This window comes from Mixophyes fleayi, chromosome 4 (assembly GCF_038048845.1).
Source record: "Mixophyes fleayi isolate aMixFle1 chromosome 4, aMixFle1.hap1, whole genome shotgun sequence".
NCBI lineage: Eukaryota > Metazoa > Chordata > Amphibia > Anura > Limnodynastidae > Mixophyes > Mixophyes fleayi.
Window position 1 is genome coordinate 128,528,127 of NC_134405.1, and position 15,735 is coordinate 128,543,861.

Here is a 15,735-nt window from a genome sequence, read left to right on the forward strand (position 1 = left end):
AGCTTTATAGATATATAATTATCAATGATACTTATCAAATCCTTGTATCCTGGATCCAATTCTTTGTCTGCAATGTAAGGAACGTTCCTGTAGTCCTTTTCTGTAGTGTAGTGTATATTTTCTGTAGTATAGTGTATTCCTCCTTTTCTGTAGTGTAGCGTATATTTTCTGTAGTGTATCCCTATAGAATAGTGTATTCCTATAGTATATTGCCTTTTCTGTCATGTAATATATATTTTCTGTAGTGTAGTGTATCCCTATAGAATAGTGTATTCCTATAGTATACCCTTTTCTGTAGTGTAGTGTAGTGCTCGTTGTCCAAGGGCAGGTGGCAGAGAGAACAAGGGGGAGTCCCGGGTCTGGCTTTTATAGTCCAGACCCGGAAACTCCCAGCCTCCCCATCCGTAACATGTGTGTGTGTGGTGATTCACCACACACACGTGGACGCTGTGTGTGTGGGCCAGGCCATGGGTGGAAGGAATTCACGAGAATGCAGTTTACCAATTAATCAGGAGCCATATGAAGTAAATGAATCCCTCAAAACTCTGTTTTAGAAATGAACTGTGAGCTATAATGTGGCAGAAGGGTAAGGTAATTCAATAAAATAATACTTTCTTTCTGTTGGTAGTGCACACAGTTGTTACAAAGACAATATTTGTCTGTTAAACCTCACACCACAGGTTAGTTAGCTTAAGGCATGGATCTTTTCTAACTCTGGTACACGTGTACCGTTTCAGATTTTCCTTAAAGGATCATTAATCCTAAATTATAAGTTGCTATATATAAAACAGCTCCTAACATTCCTTAATGTGCATGTAAATAGTAACCATACATGACAGAATTTGAGATGTTTTACATAGTATTTACATTGCAATGCAGCCAATTGGATGTTATTCTCTATTAGTGATTTTCGACTGAGGAATGCTGCAGTGTATGTCAGTAAGCCAGAGCTGGCAATCAGGGCCGGATTAAGGAAATGGAGGCCCCTGGGCTAAGGGGGCCTCAATTCCCCTGTGAGGCCCCCCCTCTGTGAGCCGAGCCGTCCCCAAGTCACTTGCCTCCTTCTCCTGGCATTGCAGTCCTTCCCCGGCGCGCTGTACACTCTTTACTGAGGAGATCTCGTGAGAGTGAGACTCACGAGATCTCCTCAGTAAGTCAGTAAGGAGACTGCAGCGCGCCGGGGAAGGACCGCAGTGAAAGTGCTCAGCAGCATTGATCGCGCCGGGGGTGCCCCCGCCCCCGACCACTCAATACTGCTGCTGAGCACTTTCAAGGGCCCCCTGGATGCCTGAGGCCCCTGGGCTGTAGCCCAGTTAGCCCTAGGGTTAATCCGGCCCTGCTGGCAATACACGGGCCTATCCAGTCGATCAAGCCAAGATCCGAGCTAAAAAGATCAATGTTCAGTTCGGTTCTGCACGTGGATGAATCAGCCAGTTGTAAACCACACACATTAGTCTGGTTATTTTACAGGCACCAAGTGCCACAAATGGGGATCGGTTACAAGGAATGAGAATAACACCAGGCCACTTACTGCATGAGAATGACTAGGCCCACGTCTTCATGAAGGAGTGTGGATTATAGTAACATGCAGTGAATACAGAAAGCATAAGAGAAAGACATCTTAGTAATAATGTTGTGTATCATTGTGAGGGGAAGTGGGTTCCTACTCGACAGAAAGTGATTCACGAAGTACTGTCCCAGCAGATGTGGAAGAGGTTAGTACAGTTAGGGAACTGAAATGTTTGGGATCGGAAAAATACCTATTATCGGTATGAAGTAACAGAAATAGAGAAAAAAGATTGCTCATTCACACTATATCCCTTTTAGAAAAAAAATAATTCAATTGAATATTTACACTATGCAATTGCACATACATTGTATCATTTTAGTGAGAGTAGATGACATAAGGATTCTAGAAAAAATAGGTTTGTTGCACATAAGACATTTTCTGTTTGGGTGGGACAAGAGTATCTTATCTGGTGTCACATTGTATGTTTTTATGACACCCTATCAAACAGTGCAGGTCTCCCTGCTGTCAATAGATACAAGGGGCATAAAAATAGACAGTTCCTATGCGGTGTGAGGCTGACACATAGATGAGTAGAACATTTTACCCACTAATAAGAGTGACCCTTATTACGTAAGAGCATTTAGCTGCGCTACAAATACTTAATATGGCGTACAAAACAATACAAATTGTAATGTACAGGTCAATATTAAAAGCAATTTTAGTACAAACACTTCTAAAACCATATGTGGGTACTGTCCTAGGAAATTATGGAGTCTCATTAAGAATAGTGAATATATAGGAGGCAAACACAAGCTGGAATGTCTAAAAGGGAACCATTGCTGTGAACACATGCATCTGGACCCTACCTATAGAGAGATATCCTAGAATTTCAGGACATTACATTATTACAAACACACAGATGCAATCTGGAAACTTTGTATTCTGTGTGTTTTGTATAAAGATTGGCTGCATAGCAATAATTAAAGTAACATATCTGCAACCTTGAACTTTTTTTTTACAGTGAGATTGGCTGTAGCCAAAAATGTGTCACAAAGTTAAGGTATTCAGTTGGTGCTAAAAAGGTAAATGATCATGGCAATCTGTAGTGTAGTACACATCGCAAACTGAATATGGTTCAGAGTGGGTTCAACTTTGTATTACAGTGAAAACGTAACCACACAGCACAACTTCCTGTAAAAAAAAACTAGCTTGGTTTGGAAAAAAGTGTGATTACTGTAAATTGTAAATATTGAAATATATAAGGCTGCACTCTCTTCTATGTAAGTAGTGTTGTGTGCGTGTGTGTATATAGCCAATTTGCCCCATATGCTTTCAGATGACACCAAGTAGGTCCGACTTTGCCATATAAACAATATGATCATATTGTAAGCTGTAAAATGAGGACTATAGTTGTTATGCTTTATGCAGTCAGTGTGACAAACACACTGTGCAGCGAAGCGTCAGACACTCTTAGTGTAAATGTCATGGTAATTGTGGAGGTCTGTTGTGAAGAGCTTGCAATCACTATGCTCCTTCTCAAGCCCTGTCCCGTTTTTGGTGATGTCACGTATGGACATGTCCACTCCTCTTTCCACTTTTATGACAGCATGAAATGTTGCAGTACGGCAAGGAACTGATGTGTCAACATGTATTTTGTTTTAGGGGGTTTTGTGGTTCAACCAAGAAGTCCCCAAAGAGTTGTTAGATTTTCTGAAGCTGAAACATTTCACACAAAGCAAAAAGAACTGCAGCTTGGAGTGAGTATATGTTATAACCACATTAGAGTGATCAGATATTATATTGTCTAAAGTATGATAAGGAAAAGGGACCTGTCAGCCTATAAAGCTTTTATGTAGACAGGAAGCTCCAGGATCTTTTGTCTGATTTGATATTCTTAAAGTGGATTAAAACATGACACTATCTTGCTATAGAAGACAGTGAAGTTTATACCTATATTGCAAGCTGTTATTCATAATATTATAATATTCAAAATATTGGTCCATGGTTACACTCTGCCATATTTCTTTGCAAGTCCCATCACATATCCCAATTCCCTGAATTTATTCTACAATTGCACTTTCCTGTTAGCAGCAGACCTTGTTTTTACCACATTCATTTGTTTACTTTTAACACTTAAAATAACATGAATCAGATACATATCCACTATCATAGCATATGCATCAAAGAATTGTTCTCTTTTTAAGAGATCTTGTGATGTCTGCCAGTTGACCTTAGTCAGATAGAACTGAGATTTTAGAAGTTATGCAATTCGGTTTAAAATGCCAATTTATCAACTAAACACCTGTTTTGTAGACATTTTAGGGGCTACGTTTGCAAAATAGATCAAAAGAGTCTGTTTTTCAAACATAGCACCCATCCTTTTTTTAATCATTTGCTAGATACACTCTAAGCTAGAGTGTATCTAGCCATTGCCTCTCCTGCAACATTTGATCTTTGGCATTACTGCTCCATTTTGCCTTCAGCGGTTTACACAGAGTAGCAAAATAAGTTATTTGCGCAACTAAGTTCAACCCTGTGACGTCAGGTTTGGAATGTGCCAGTATACACAGAGGACTTAGCAAACCTGACCCATAGAACTTCAAAAACCTGCGGTTGAGGTAAGGGACTAATTGCAGGAGCAGTAAACTTTTAGAGAGTGAATAGTATTTTATTTTTCTGAACTTTTCCTTTAATTAATGCCTCTCCCATTGAGAATATAAGTGTGTTATTTTATTAGGTTTAGTTCTACAAAAAAGTCTATCATGTGAACAGGTTTTATAAATGAACAGGCGTTCTCAGTGTAGACCGACAAGTGTGTATTTACGTGGGAGCTATACAAATTGGCCATTGAAGTAATACCTTGTAACAACTTTTCTTTCCACCAGATCCTTGACAGATATCACTCATGAAGAAAACAGGTACATTATATTCTATTTCACGCTCTAAATGGTTCACCAGTTTTTCAGGTTGTTATTCTTTCCATTATGGCATCAGTGATTCACATTTAGATGTCGATTTTTTTATTTTATTTTTTTTAAGAATAAATTAACACTTTTTGAGTAAATGCTTTTCAAGCAATGGAAAAAGAAGCCAAGGTGTACAGTCTTCTTATCTTCATATAATACACATACTGCTGTATTTATTCGACTTAAATGCTCAAATTTGATAAATCATTATTATTTAATATGTGAACAACAATAATACATGAACAGTGGCCGCCACATGAGCGGACAAGGACACCGGAGCATGGAAGTTCCGTCAGTAAATCAGATGTTTGCAAACTAACATGGTTGAAATCCCCATTAGTTGGCTGATGATAAGATTACCATCTGGGACTCATTGTGGACAAGCTTTGTTGGGGACTATAGCCTCCTAATGACTGACAGTCCCCATTGAACATTCTGCTATACTGGGCAGACTCATATAATTCCTAACCAGATCCCTAATTGTGTGCTTTACCAACACCGTTCCTGCATTTGTATTTATTTCATATTATGGCTTCTCCTATATTTTAAAATGTCATTGTTTTTTTAATTAGCTTATATTGACCTGTGCAAAAGAGGGTTATTTTTTTTAAGCATATGTTTTAATAAAAGAAGCATTTTTAGGTTCTCTGTAATTATTTCTGCCATGGTCAAATAAATTGAAGAAATTCTCCACAACTGTTTGCCTTGCACTGCGTTGTAGGTGTATGTAGCTCTTATAAGCAGGGCCCTCTTCCCTATGGTCTCTATACCATTTCTTCTTCACCAACATTAGTGTAATAGCTAGGCTTGGAGCTATTGGAGTCTTTATATTACCTGTCTTTGTTCTGTACTGTCTTACCCTGTATGGTTTATTGTTTGTATTCTGTACGGCGCTGCGGAAATCTTGTGGCGCCTTATAAATAAAGGATAATAATATTAATATTAATAATATTAATAATAATAGTAATAATAATAAAAACAACACACTTATGTCCTTTGTACTAATATGCTGAGTTCCACTGAGTGCCAATTTTGTGTGTGCTCCAATCACTAATGAGCATCCCTCCTTAATGATAAAATTCTGCATGCATGCAGACAATTGATGACTCGATAGCATGGGGCCCTATAAGGATCCTGATCTCTCCAAGTCGGCCATTTATAAAAGTGTTAATTGTCACATATGATTACTTTAATGGTCTAGGTCCGGTTCATTCAGGCCTCCAAAGTTTATCATGTGTTAATGTTAATGGATATTAATAGTGCATAATACACAGTTGTATCAAGTTCAACCTTTCATAAATTCTACTTGTGTAGATGAAGGCAAAACAAACCCCCCCCAGTGCGACAGTTGCCTATGTAGCCAGATAGTGGGAGAGAAATTCTTACCTGACTCCAAAAATAGCTTAAATCAGATTAAATCACTGGTTCATTAATCCACATAATGTTTTCTACTAATTATTGACAAGATACAGTAATAACATAGCAAAACTTCTGGCTGTTCCTCCTCTCCGCACCTCATATTAGCTGGTAGACAGGAGACGGAGCACCATAATGCTACACGTTTCCAGCTAGTTTGCAGACCTCTCATATACTTATGGCACCCAGGATAGTGGTGCTTGGGGAGGAACATTTTTCAACACATCTGTTCATTTTAAACCAAACGGCAAATAAAACACATAAAATATACAGCGTTTATTAAAACTCACTTAACAGACTAAATCTCCTGTGATAAAATACCAAACAGCTATGTTTACATATAATGAAGCCATTTGAACTAACAAACAATCTAACAACAAATATGATAAAAAAAAAAACAAACATCTGCAAAGTATATACATAAAGATTGTTTTAGTGAATTTAATAGAAAAAATGAAAATATTTTTTATACCCACTAATAAACCAGATAACTAAAGTGTATTCATTATAAAATTATTCTTATATATTACATCTTTAGGTTTAGTGCTGGTGTTTCATACCATTTTGTTTTTAGTTTCTACTAATTATAGCTACATGTACCATTTCTTGTAACAAAGACTTTCAATCAGCGTATACATTCTGCTAATGATTTTGCTCTCACCACCTCATATGGTTTAGAATTCCACAGCTTAACCACCCTTACAGTAAAGAACCCCGTCCTAACTTTTTTCTTCTGTTCACAATGGAAGGCTTGGGACAAGAAATTCAATCTTTGCATTTACCTTTTAAATATTTATAGATAGTAGGTAATCTTAATCACAGTTTTGTTTCAAAAATAGTTTTTTTTTTAACCTCTCTATAGTTTAATAATGATGTTTCCCACCTCTGAACCTTCTCAGGTTCTACTTGGTGCTTCTTACATTGAGCTGCATAAAACTGTCCCCCATGTTCAAGATGTGGTCTAGCTAGTGCATACCTCCCAACTATGCCAGGACAGCCCCAACTTTAGAGGGGTCTCTGCACTGTATGTCGCTTTAAGTGCTTTATGGTCTGACTCCATCTAGGGAAAGTTGAGAGGTATGATAGTGTTATTTACAATGGATACAACAATTGGCACCCTTGAAATTTGTTGTAATAATGCACCAATTCTTCCAGAAAACTGTTGAAACTGATAAAAAATATATTAGCATCAACACAAAAAGCAGAAAAATATACTGTCGTAGCTTGTTCCATACAGAAATTCCTAAATTGTCTAATCAAAATGATTGAATTAGTTAGAAATAATTAGATTTCAAGCAGGTAATTATCATTCACTTTAGAAATGAACTCACTTGTGTGTACCTGCAATATAAAAATGAAACCAGAGAAAAGAATATAGAATAGGACTCATTGTAATGTTTTGTGTCACTGTATGTACTGCAATGAGCATGAAGAAAAGAAAAAAAATTGAGGTCAGACAGAAGATTGTAGCCCAGCTTGGACAATTTCAAGGCTATATAAATATATAGATCTACAAGTTAACCCGTGCATGATACTCATGCATTCTAGTCAAATCAAGCTACTTAAGGTGTTAAAAAGGTTCTTGTCATGCATTTGGGCCTAGCCCAGGCCTCCTCAGGGGAAGAGCGTTACTTCCCGACGCAAGCGCCCTTTTTTAACGTGGTTTTGTCCACATGTCACCACCTCATTATTTGTCTCCATCACCTCATACTTCATCTTCATCGCCACATTCTTCATCAAGCTACTTAAGGTGTTAAAAACTCCCCACTGTCACCCCAACTGTCACTTCTCCTTCAAGAAATATATAGGTCAGTGTATAACTCTGCCCAGCAGGTGGCGCTGCAGCTTGTTTTTGGGTTTTTTTCACACACGCCACTAGGCATTTATATAGTAGATCACCAGAGACTTTTACCATATGTAATGTTATTATAACCCCCTTGGAAATAGAAAAGTTGATTGAATATTGTAGCACAGGATTGCTTGAATGGAAAAAGCAACTAGGTCAACTCTCAAGCAGAGTAAAGTTACAGACACAAGGTATAACCGTTTCCACTCACACCATCTAACGCCCAGTTCAATGAAAGGACGTTATATGGTAGGAGGCTCAGAAGGGCTCCTGAGAGAGAGATTTAAGAAAGCCTAACTGAAGTTTGCCAGAACACATCTATACAAGCCAGATTCCTTCTGGCAGAATATCCTGTGGACAGATGAGACCAAATTAGAGCTTTTTAGTAAAGTACATGACCCCTATATTTATAGAGATCAAAATTAAAAGAACAACTTCCATACAGTAAAACATGGAGAAGGTTTAGTGATATTTTGGGGCTGCTGTGCTACAACTGGCACTGGGTGCCATGAAAATGTGCATGGCACCATGAAATCTGGAGATTACCAGGCAAATGTTGAACCCAGTTTCAAAAACTAAGTCTCCATTGAAGGTCATGGATCTTCGAGCAGGAAGTTTACCCCAAATAGAACTCAAAAAGTACCCAGTAATTGGTTAAAAACAAGACGCTGGACTGTCCTGAAGCGGCCAGCAATGAGTCCAGGAGGCAAATGTATTAAGCATTGGTTTCTGAGAGTCGGCAATATTTGTTGACTTTGCAGAGGAAATTTAAAATGGCAATGGCTTTCAAGGCAAGTTTTGCCTTGAAAGCCATTGCCGCTTCAAATTTCCCCTGCAAAATTGCCAGATCTATATCCCATAGAACACGTGGAGAGATCTGGGAGCTGGGAGAAGGAACCTTCAAATTTGGAAGAACTGGAGCAGATTGCACATGAAGAGTGGACCAACCTGCCAGTAGAGAGGTGCAGGAAGCTCATCCATGGCTGTAGGAAGTGGTTGACTGCAGTTATTCTGACCAAAGACTGTGATGCCAAATATTAAGTCTAGGGTATCAATAATTTTGTCAATAGCATATATTTTAATTTTCTGATTTAAAAGGATATATACAATTACATTCAGAATACAGAATTTGATATAAAGGTTCTGTGATATTAACAGAAAAATAATTGTGGAGACCAAATACTGTTGTTAATTTCACCTTTTGCTAAGAGGAAAATGTTAGTTATTTCAAAAAAGTGCAACGGTGCCATGACTGTATGTTTGCATTATGTATATGTATCCACCTTTTCATGCATCCCAGGATTTCATTCATCTCTGCAGCCATAGGAATACTTGCTGGGAATTCTGAATATCTATCTTATTTTCCTTTTCAGCTTTCCCTAATTTTATTCCATTTATTGTGTTATGTGGGTTATTGGTTCAGTCTCTCTGAGGACCAAACATGCAAAATGCAAGATTAATAATATCGGACATAGCAGACATACAGAAATTTTGCATAGGTGGGAGAAACCCAACTTTTTAAGTATATAAATCTGTAACTATGTGAACATATAATGATTATAACTATTGCAAGCAATATTGCAACACCTCTGAAAAATATTTGGAGGTAGAAAGAGGCAGCAAAGTCTTTGGACTGTTCTGCATCTGACACCTATAGAAATGCTGCTTTATGACATGTCAGAGGTCAAAGTGTCCTTTTCACCATGGCCCCCACTCCAGTGACCATTGTAACCCCCTTGTGGCAGCCTGACCAATATAGTACTATAGAATTAAAAAGGGACAGATGGTGATTCATCTGCAAAATAGGTGCTCCCTCTAGTGGTCAAATGTGACGTCTACACCTACATTTCCACAAGGGAGGCTTGTGGAGTAAAATAATATGTTACACGCATATAAGTTTATAAGTGTAAGTTGAACTTTGTATCTTTGTCACTGATTTCTCCTCTCACAGCCACAGTAAGTATAATTACATGCATTCAACATTTCTATACCCAAGTGTGCACAAGTCACACATTTGGAAGTCTTTGTTGGGTCTTATCCCATTTATCCCATTGTTTCCATTGTTTACTGTCTCCTTACATATTTTGTATCTCAACTCCAGTCCTCAAGTTCCCTCTGGCAGCCCATGTTATATGTAAATATAATTAAAGCATTTGTTTTGTTAAAGATTAAAGATTTAAAGAAATCATGAACAGAATGAACAGAGATTTATAGAGGCGTTCTACCTAATCTATTCAAGTTGTATCATATGTAAGCTGGAAACCTTTATAGAGAAGGTCCTTTGTGTGTGCATGTAGCACATTGATACATGGTGGCTAAATATTCCTGTCAGTTGTTCCTCAGTAGTGCTTGTTTCTATCCAATCAGTCTGACATAAGTGTGATAGCTGACTGCCCATCATACTTAGGAGTCTATTTATTAAGTTGCGATGAGCAAAAAATCTGGAAAAGGCTGTTTTCTGCAGATAATGCCAATCACAGCTCTTCTTTTAATTTATCAAAGGGTTAGATCAGAGATTTGTCTTTATCTATTTAACACTGGTCACACATTGCGGCTCACAGGGGGGCCCTCATGGGGGAATGGAGGCCCCATTGGCCCTGGGGCCTCCATTCCTTTAATCGGGCCTTAGGTTAATGCCTAAATAGCAAAAGTGAGAGTGTATTTTGTATGTCATGTTTAATAGACATCTGTTTATCGGCTGTTACTCTGAATATGACTGATCTTTTCTGTAAATAAGGATTTAATAAATAATTGAAATAAATCCTTTGATTTTTTTCCCCCACAGTTCTAAATTAGCGCACAAAGCGGTGGTAGGATTTTACAAGGATCTGTATATTTTTCCTCCAGATACAGGTAAGATATCTTCCAGTATTAAGTCAGTACCACACTACCCCCAGCCCAACCCTATCAGTGTTCTGTCCACAAAATCACTTATAGCACGTTATTCTCTACTAAATAAATATACTTTCCCAAAAACAAGCCATCTCCGCCAAGCCGCCTTAACAAATATCCTTTACAAATAGATATTTAAATTTAATCAAGATAATAAATCTAGATTTTAGCATTCAGCCAATTAGAAACATAATTTAAATTAAAGTGATCCTTACCCAGTAACCCATGTGCAACCTGGAAATGACTCTTCTAGCACCAGAATTGAAAGTGTTAAATTGGATGTCCACTACCTACAGGGCAGAGTGACTGATCTGAGTGCTGGTGTATGTTACATATAAGTAAGAATCCCAAGTGATTGCAGCTCCCCAACTCTGTACGGCGCTCTACATTAAGCTGTGGTGTCACTTGTTGTAACTGACCAGCCAAGTGCAGATGTGGAATATCCGTGTATTAGTGGAATATCAACTGTACAGTTTAATATCATTTGTCTTTCCTCTATAACAGATATGCTTGAGGACATAGTGTTACATGGAGTTCTCCAAGGACTATACCAGAAGAATCAAAAGGACACAACTACAGTCATGCATAAGCTCCCACCAAGCAGACAAGTGCAGTGACAGCAGTAGACAACTGTCACAGGAATGATTCCATTCTCTCCTGATGGATAATGTCTCGTTTGTATTGACGCATTGGATCTCTGTGATATTCACTGAATCGGATAAACCTGCTTGGAGGAAATAGGGAAGATATGGCTTGATGCCAAATGACAGTGTTTGTTCAGGCTGGAGTGTGCAATACTAGGTTAGGGAGCAAAAACTTATGTATATTTCCCAGCATAAAGGACATGGATACAGAATTCTACAGACACTAAGTAAAATGTTGCTGATGCTGGATACCCTTCCTGACACAAGAATACACTGACTAATGACCCATGATTGTGGAAGAATACCTCTCTGAATGGGAACAACAGCACGGCTGCTGTTTATGGATTCCTCCGGGTCCAGATATTGAAGTACAATGCAATTTGCAAGCATTGCAGTCTATGCATTTAAGCATAATGTGAAGGCAGTGCCACCAGTGCTGACAAATCTAAACATATCATGGGATGTTGTTACTTTTCATGAACGCCTGCTCTCCGGCTTACAGAGAGCCTGTAAAATCACAGAATGAAGCCAAATCAGATGACCCTCATAGAGAACAAGGCTGTAGGCAGCTTTTTTTCCAGAGTGGTGTCTCCATATCTCATACCTTACAGCATACCAATGTTGGTTATAAGAATGGTATCATATGCGTCTCGGGCATTTCTCCTGAGACAGAAGGGGCCTTACATTTTGGAGCTCTGGCTAAGCCTGTTACGTGTGGATAAGGAGTGTTGCATGGCAGAAACTGGCCCCCGCTGTCCATCACAGGCACCATGTCACTGCCCCATCTGGATGTGAAAGAAGTGGAAGCACAGCTAGGACTTATATTTGTGGTACAGCAGAATACCTCGACATTCATGGGATATTATGTTTCACAGGCTGTAACTGTCTCCTTCTTTCTTTTTGGGTACTAATTCCAATAAAATGAAACCTGCTAAATTCCGAGTTAATGATTTCTGTGTAAAGTACCTGAGCTCATCAGGGAAAGGAGCGTATCTCAGAACAAGCTCTTGGGAGTCTGAGGCTCAACCCAGATAGTGACTGCTCTGCTGTACTCCTGTTGTTGGGAAACAAAACACACATAGCCCACATGGGTGTTATTTGAACACATAAGCATGAAGACTTTGATCTTATTTATTTAACCTCATTAAATAGAGATTTGACCCAATTCATATAATGTACTTGTAATAAAACACAGGAAAAGGAATGGACAGTTTTAAACTCTTTTCTGCTAAGGCATTTTTGTCGCCCCTTTGCTGAGCCTATTTGAGCCATTTTGGCCTCATCACATTCTGCCTTCAATATCAGTATTTTTCTGTGCAAGTCCCACACAAATATTACCCTGTTTTTTTTTTAGAAGATGTTGTATCTTTATAAAAATACCGTTGACTTTTATAACCCAGTAATAGAATGCACAGTAATCTCCGGAATGTGACACAATAGATTTGGCACACAAGTGAAAGGATGAGATTGTCATAACTTTATTAATAGCTGCGATAAGATGGTACCACAATTGTATGAGTTGACTTTTCCTATTTTATATTTGCATCCCTATGCAACTAACCCTTTTTGTGTGATTCCACCCACCCCTCAAATATGAGATGAGTGCATTGTAAAGGTTGCAGAGGCTAAACAAAGGTGGGGAAATTATCCCATCCATAAAACTATACAACTTACTGACTCAAATCTGGGGTCAGTTACCTTTATAACCCAAGCCTGGAATACACAGGAGATGCCATAGAGGAAACATTTTAACATATCTCAGTCATGTTCTAAATTAAAGTTGAGGAAATTGTTGTGCTGCTGGGATCCTGACAAGAATAGTACCCCATTTTTATTGATTGACTGATATATATGTACCCCTGGTACCTCTTTACACTATCTAATTCCTTTTTCTTACATAAATATGTATGTGGTTCTTTGTCTGGTGATTACATGTGTTTAATAGACAATAAGTAATAGGGCTCACGTTTTTCAAATGTGGGTATTCCCTTGTATTTTGTAAATGAGGGGAGAGTTTGGTTTAATTAATAGTAATAGGGAAGGGATGATAGCACCCCCTCCCCCTCTAAAAACATTTTTTTTCTTTTAAAAATTATTTAGAAAGGCAAACAGAGGGATACCCTAGTTTTAAGGATAGGCTCCTTGAAAAATGTGGGTCCTTTTGTTTATTTTGAAGCCAAAGGGTAAGATCTGAGCCCTCACCTTTTCTCCTATCTTCTTCAATGTTATATATAGTTTGCTGAAAAAAAATGATGCGATTTTGCCCGCCCCGCCCCCTCACGCCCCCCTCCACTGGCTGGCTCCCGGAAGGGAGCTGAAGAAAGTAGGTAAGTATGGGTTTGAAGGAGGGGACTTTTTGTTTCCAAACAATGGTGCCCCCGAGGTTTTCTGGTCCAGGAATAGGGAGATCAAGGTAATGAAAGAGCCTCTCCTATCCCTGGCATTTTCAGCGCTCGTTTCCTAGGGACATGTGCGTGTGAACACTGTGACGCCACCATCTGCCTGGTCATGTGACCTTGTGACCCTCAGTGCAGTGGCGTAACTATACATTTTGGTGCCCTGGGCGAGACAGGGCACCGGTGCCCCCCATCTAAGGAGGGGGAGGAGGGAGGGAGAGGCGAGACAGAGAGAGAGAGATTAATTTGCCAGAGTTTGATGCTTGTCCTTAACTTTCGCCGTGGAACGCATGTGCGTTCCACTGACAGGAAGTTCAGCATTTGGAATGCATTTGCGTTCCAAATGTCGAACTTCCTGTCAGTGGAACGCACATGCGTTCCACGGCGGAAGTTAAGGAGTGAAGCATCAAACTCTGGTTAGTTAATCTCTCCCTCTCTCTCTTCTTCAGCCCTTTAGCGGAACTTAAGGGCTGAAAGTATAAAGGCAGGTAGCGGGCGGCTGCTGCGCCCACTTGGCTTTGCGCCCTGGGCGAATGCACCGCCCGCACCACCCTCGTTACGGCCCTGCCTCAGTGCGTCTCTCCAGTAGCAAAAAATTATCCTATGTAATGCGCACTGGATTCATATCAAAATTAGTTATAGTGGTGTAAACATCAGTAGCCAATTCTGTAAGTGATCATATTGATCCATTTAACATATACAACAATATAAGCAGTTCAACATGCTAAAAAATGCTAGATAAGCATGATTTTTTAATGGTACCTGGCCTTAGGGCTATCTGGCCTAACCTCTTCCATTTCCCTACATTTTGTTTTGACTTCTCTGCTACTGTTAGCTCTGTCAAATTGTATCTGATGCAACCAACACTGTGAGGGCTCTGCAGGCTGTCCTCCCTCCACCAGCATCACATGTATAAAAGATACCACGCCAGAAAACAGTAACTGGAATTCACATAAGTGTCTACAAAAGGTATGTCAAGGGACATAATTATATAACAAAAACACATTTCTTAGACATATAGCATATTAGCTTTATTGCATATATTATTGGAAGATGGAATTAATCTTTAAACCACTATGCAAGAGATATTTATGTACAAATGTGAAAGTGAGAGTCACAGGGCCTTATGTTAAGTTGAATGTAAATTGCATTCTAGGCGTATAATACACTTTTTACACCTGAGCATGTGCACATACCTCTAATATTAGTGAACTAGTGATTTGTGCGCTTGCCAAGAAGTAAAAAAATGGTTTTAATTAACCCGATATAACAGGAATTAGGACAAAAGATAAAGAATATAAGCTTGTCCTGTTTGAGAATAATCTGCTTGCGACACTTACCAATTTAATTGTGTCACTTCCCAATTGTTAAACAAACTCACAGAGTTTGGTAAATTATCTCATTTTAAAGTAAATGACTGTAGCACTACAACTTACAACACTGCTGATAGAGGGCCTGAAACATGCTTTTCCCTTTGTATGGCATAAGTCCCATATAAAATATTTGAGAGTTCATATCACAAAACATTTAAATAATATTTTCCACACTAATTTCTTTCTTCTGTTGTCCAAACTCCGCAAGTTAAATGATTGAAAATCTAAGAACTTGGATAGAAAGAATTAACATTCTCAATATGAAATTGCTACCTCAAATACTATACCTTCTACAGACATTACCAAACCACATACCCCACAAGTGGTTCTCAGACATCTAGATAATGATAAGAGAATGAGAGACTTCATTTAGAATGATATAAGGCCTTGTTTAAAGCTAGAAGTACTATATAGAAAAAATCAAATCACAGAGACCTCCAACTCCATCATGTCTCTAGCTACTATGAAGCTGATTTGTTAAATAGCTTACTAGAATGGACTAGAGGCATGGTTGCAAAGTAATGGATAGAGACTGAGGAACAATCCATGTCCAATGAACAATTCCAGAACCTGTGATCTCGCATCCAATAATTACCCCTACTCCTGCTTGCTGGAAAAACTTAAATACTGGAAAATTATTTTCTCAATGGTCTCTCCCATAATGTAATAATGTAGTAAATGCTCAGTCCCCA

At 38.7% G+C, this 15,735-nt stretch overlaps 1 protein-coding gene across 2 annotated transcripts in view; it reads left to right on the top strand.

The window, feature by feature from the left end:
• The window catches only part of SNX22 (sorting nexin 22), a 30,219-nt gene extending 17,027 nt beyond the window's left edge, over window positions 1–13,192 (top strand). For both annotated transcript variants that reach the window (XM_075208215.1, XM_075208214.1), the window contains exons 4-7: window positions 3,173–3,267; window positions 4,396–4,428; window positions 10,524–10,591; window positions 11,135–13,192. In XM_075208215.1, the coding sequence (XP_075064316.1) occupies window positions 3,173–3,267; window positions 4,396–4,428; window positions 10,524–10,591; window positions 11,135–11,247 (309 nt within the window). In that variant the 3' untranslated portion in view covers window positions 11,248–13,192. The remainder of the gene's footprint in view (window positions 1–3,172; window positions 3,268–4,395; window positions 4,429–10,523; window positions 10,592–11,134) is intronic.
• Window positions 13,193–15,735: the final 2,543 nt, after the last annotated feature.